The sequence below is a fragment of the Salvelinus fontinalis genome, chromosome 34 (assembly GCF_029448725.1).
Source record: "Salvelinus fontinalis isolate EN_2023a chromosome 34, ASM2944872v1, whole genome shotgun sequence".
Classification (NCBI taxonomy): domain Eukaryota; kingdom Metazoa; phylum Chordata; class Actinopteri; order Salmoniformes; family Salmonidae; genus Salvelinus; species Salvelinus fontinalis.
In genome coordinates this window covers 33171524-33176567 of record NC_074698.1, presented here as the reverse complement: position 1 = coordinate 33176567, position 5044 = coordinate 33171524, and the positions used below count along the sequence as shown (strand labels likewise).

Here is a 5044-nt window from a genome sequence, read left to right as displayed (position 1 = left end):
CGTGTGAAAACCTGGCCTGCCGAGCTGCTGAGGCGGACACACCTCTGGTGTGGTTGTAGTGTGTTTCACTGATAGCACGCGGGTGTGTTATTCCCTCAACAACTACTGCCACGCACACATGCAAGCATGCACGCACGCACACACACACACACACACACACACACACACACACACACACACACACACACACACACACACACACACACACACACACACACACACACACACACACACATACACACAGACACACACACCAGAGAGATCAGCTGGGAGATCAGCAGAAATATCCACCGTGTCAAACAAGGAAATGAGGCTCTAGGTGACTGTTAGGTTCTCCACTTTGTTTCTAGTGCTTATCTTCTGAATTCATTTGAGGATGAGGTATGCAGCTGTATCTACACAACTGATTTGCTAGAAGCATAGAACACCCCTTTTGAGATCTGAAAACATCTGACAAATGTATATTTGGGAGTGTAATGTCCCTTTAACTATCCACTCTCTCGAACAAGGAAATAAGGGCTTAAAGTGACAGCCAGGTTCTTCATCCAGGTTCTTCGCTTTATTTCTGTGCGTCATGCTGGCCGTTTCAGCCCAGGCTGATGAGGGCCAGAGACTTTGGATAACCTATTCTGGGTTTAAAAGCAGCGCTGTGTTCGTTTTATAATGGCAGATTTGAGGCTTGGAGGGGATCTGAGGATCTGTCTGTGGTTCACCACTGTAAGCTTGTTGTTGAGGCCCCTAAGTGGGGATAATGATCAAAGGGAAGAGCTGAAAATGGGCCTAATGTTGTAAAACCTTCTTTTCTCTGTCTTGACTTTCCTTATTTCTTTTAAATTCAAGTTAAGTTTCAGTTGATTTTTCCCCCTTAATTTAGAACGAGAAAAACGAACAAAAAGAAAGATGAATTAAAGTTTGCGAACGCAAGCCTGCAAGTAGATATTAGGATCTGTTGTAGGATTTTGTCTAGTGGAACCAAGCTATCCTTTGTGTTTGTGTGCCTGGAGGGGTGAATTGTATTTGGCCAGCACATCTGAGCCCATCATGTTTGTCAGGGTTTTCTCCCCTTTAAGGTTGTGACCACTATGGCCTTCCTGGAAATGTCAAGCCCTTCCATATTTAGATGCAGTCCTTCAAAAACCACTCTTCCTTTTCTCTCCGTCTTTTCTCTCCGTCGTTTCTCTCCAAGTGGCCTAAAGGGAGCTTTGAAAGACGAGTCATTCAAGCAGGTATGGCATCAATAGCTTCTTCAGCCACTTACGCCGTCTTAAGGTAAACTAAAAAGCCAACTCTGTAATAGGGCTGGATACACAATGCCAGTGTCTGGCCCGTTTTTACGCTTTCAAATAAAGTCAGGCCTCAAATTAACTCCCCATGACTCAATGGACGGATCCCAAATGGCACCCTATGCCCTATATAGTGCATTACTTTTGACCAGGGAAGGACTTTGGTTGAAAGTAGTGCACTACGTAGGGAGTGAATTCCTTTTGGGAAGCAGTCAATGTGATAGCAATTAGCTTCCAGGTTGGGCCCTCGACCTCCTGTCACAGATTTCCCAGTCTTGTTAACTTGTCCAAGCTATGGTGTTTTTTTTCTCTCTCTAGTGAAATGTGAAATCAAACTGTTTTCATTAGGAACATGGTTTGCTGATAATGAGTTTAAAGTATGTGTTATATGAGCTATGTTTACAGGGAAACCATCTATCAGAATGTTTTCATTAATTCACCTCATACAGTAGTTTCGTTAGCAGAGCTAGTTATTGACCTGCATAATTGTTTTAAATGTTTTTATTTATGTAACCTTTATTTAACCAGGCAAGTCAGTTAAGAACAAATTCTTATTTTACAATGACGGCCTACCCCGGCCAAACCCTCCCCAATCCGGACGATGCTGGGCCAATTGTGCGCACCCCTATGGGACTCCCGATCACGATACTGCCCGGGATCGAACCAGGGTCTATAGTGACGCCTTGAGCACTGAGATGCAATGCCTTAGACAGCTGTGCTGCAAGCAAGCTTACAAGCCAGGTTCTTACTTCCATTGCTCACAGCTTAACACCCTCAGGCGAACTCTTAGGGACAGTTTCCTGTACTCAAATGATTCATAGTCCTGGATTTAAAATCATGATCAATGGAAAATCCTTTGAGAAGTGAAAGTGCTGTTTAGTAAAGGACATTCTGCGTCTGGGAAACTGGTCTAAAAAGCTTGCTTTTTGGGAAATGTAACCATGCATTAGGCCATTGATGGAGGGTCCCAATCCTATAGGCATAATCAGACAATGTGTGGGGAGACCAAGCTTTCAACAGATTATTGCAGTGCATGGGGATGAATTGGGCAGTGAAATGTACAGAAGTACCTCATGTCTGCAGCTAGTCAACATGCTTCCACTTATCTATAACCACCCCCTCTCTCCTCTTTCTATCTCTCTCTCTCTCTCTCTCTCTATTCCCTCACATTCTCTTTCTAACCCCTCTCTCTCCCCCCTCTATTTCTCTCTCTTAGTTTATCCATCCCATCTTATTTTCTCGGCTAGCTCTCTCTCTCTCTCTCCTCTCTCTCCTCTCTCTCTCTCTTCCCCCTCCACACCCTTCTCCCCCTCTCTCTATTCTTTACCCCCCTCTCTCTTAGTGGGGTTTGAAGTGGTGTTCCCTGGACTTTGTTCCCTAAACAGCCTGGGTTTGTTGTGTCTACATGGCTGGTCTTTGGCAGAGCTGTACCCTGGGTTGAAACCTAATCTAACGCTGCTCTCTCCTCACCACAAGAGGTGGTGGTTTCTATCCTCACCGCAAGAGGAGGTGGTTTCTCTGATCCTCTGTGGCTGCAGTGTTGGAGACATTTTTTTCAGAGATCAGGGAGAGGGCGGACTGGGCTCCCTGGTTGGGCATGGGACCGGGGCGAGGGCGGACTGGGCTCCCTGGTTGGGCATGGGACTGGGGCGAGTGTGGAGTGGGCTCCCTGGTTGGGCATGGGACCGGGGCGAGGGCGGACTGGGCTCCCTGGTTGGGCATGGGACCGGGGCGAGTGTGGAGTGGGCTCCCTGGTCGGGCATGGGACCGGGGCGAGTGTAGAGTGGGCTCCCTGGTTGGGACAAGGGACCGGGGCGAGGGCGGACTGGGCTCCCTGGTTGGGCATGGGACCGGGGCGAGTGTGGAGTGGGCTCCCTAGTTGGGCATGGGACCGGGGCGAGGGCGGACTGGGCTCCCTGGTTGGGCATGGGACCGGGGCGAGGGCGGACTGGGCTCCCTGGTTGGGCATGGGACCGGGGCGAGTGTGGAGTGGGCTCCCTGGTTGGGCATGGGACCGGGGCGAGGGCGGACTGGGCTCCCTGGTTGGGCATGGGACCGGGGCGAGTGTGGAGTGGGCTCCCTGGTTGGGCATGGGACCGGGGCGAGTGTGGAGTGGGCTCCCTGGTTGGGCATGGGACCGGGGCGAGGGCGGACTGGGCTCCCTGGTTGGGCATGGGACCGGGGCGAGTGTGGAGTGGGCTCCCTGGTTGGGCATGGGACCGGGGCGAGGGCGGACTGGGCTCCCTGGTTGGGCATGGGACCGGGGCGAGTGTGGAGTGGGCTCCCTGGTCGGGCATGGGACCGGGGCGAGTGTGGAGTGGGCTCCCTGGTTGGGCATGGGACAGGGGCGAGTGTGGAGTGGGCTCCCTGGTTGGGCATGGGACAGGGGCGAGTGTGGAGTGGGCTCCCTGGTTGGGGCAAGGGACCGGGGCGAGTGTGGAGTGGGCTCCCTGGTTGGGCATGGGACAGGGGCGAGTGTGGACTGGGCTCCCTGGTTGGGACAAGGGACCGGGGCGAGGGCGGACTGGGCTCCCTGGTTGGGCATGGGACAGGGGCGAGTGTGGACTGGGCTCCCTGGTCGGGCATGGGACCGGGGCGAGTGTGGAGTGGGCTCCCTGGTTGGGCATGGGACAGGGGCGAGTGTGGAGTGGGCTCCCTGGTTGGGCATGGGACAGGGGCGAGTGTGGACTGGGCTCCCTGGTTGGGGCATGGGACCGGTGCGAGGACGGAGTGGGCTCCCTGGTTGGGGCAAGGGACCGGGGCGAGGGCGGACTGGGCTCCCTGGTTGGGGCATGGGACCGGTGCGAGGACGGAGTGGGCTCCCTGCTTGGGGCAAGGGACCGGGGCAAGGGTGGAGTGGGCTCCCTGGTTGGGGCATAGAGTTCCCACCCGTTTTAGTACTATGTGTCTACTGGAATCTCCCTAATCTTTACCCTTGGTGTCTGAGATGGAAGTGAACGAGGTCAGAGTGAGAAGAATACGTTTTTAAGCAGACATCTCAGAAACATGATGATATATCAGCTTAGGTGACATATAACTACAATGGTTAAATGTCACTATATTTAACATGTACTAATATGACCCTGTCATTTTCTGAGGCTTTTTGCAGATACAGGAAACAATGGACGTCAACCCTTTGTGTCCTGTGAAACCTTCACTTTGTGACCTGTGTGAGTCCAGTTATTGGTCATTCTATGGTGCGGTTGTTTTTCTTTGTGAAGGTGTCCGTGTGCTATGAGCTCAGATCACATCTGATGAAGTCTGGAAGAAGGTGGAGGCTGATAATAAGCAAGAGGTCAAAGATGAGATTGAACAGTGCTTAGGCCTTAGTGAAGTTGACACCCTTAGCGTGCTGCCTCTGGTTCAGCTGCTGCTACTGTGTATCTGCTTTGCCCCGACCCTGTTTGGCCTCACACTACCCCAACCCTGCACTCTTACACACACACACGCACGCACGCACACACGCGCACACGCGCACACGCGCACACGCGCACACACACACACACACACACACGCACACACGCACGCACGCACGCGCGCACGCGTGCACGCGCGCGCGCACACGCACACGCACACGCACACGCACCCACACACACACACACACACACACACACACATATACCTCACCTCACCTCCTCACCTCCACATTCTCATATATTCATTACTCCAGGTCCCCTGGCCTCGTCACTCTCCAGGCTCAGGGTAGCTAACATGTAGCCCAGTAGTGTGTTTTATTAGCCACTCATCTAACACAGCACTAA

The 5044-nt window shown here is 52.6% G+C and overlaps 1 protein-coding gene across 1 annotated transcript; it reads right to left on the bottom strand.

Moving 5' to 3' along the window:
• Positions 1-2838: 2838 nt before the first annotated feature.
• LOC129832792 (uncharacterized) lies at positions 2839-4161 on the bottom strand. Its single transcript, XM_055896792.1, has one exon. The coding sequence runs from the start codon at positions 4159-4161 to the stop codon at positions 2839-2841; it is 1323 nt and encodes a 440-aa protein (XP_055752767.1).
• Between the last annotated feature and the right edge of the window lie 883 nt (positions 4162-5044).

What these genes read in the sequence shown, in the direction of transcription:
- LOC129832792 (XM_055896792.1), bottom strand. Translation starts at nt 4,161, where the DNA reads ATGCCCCAACCAGGGAGCCCACTCCACCCTTGCCCCGGTCCCTTGCCC.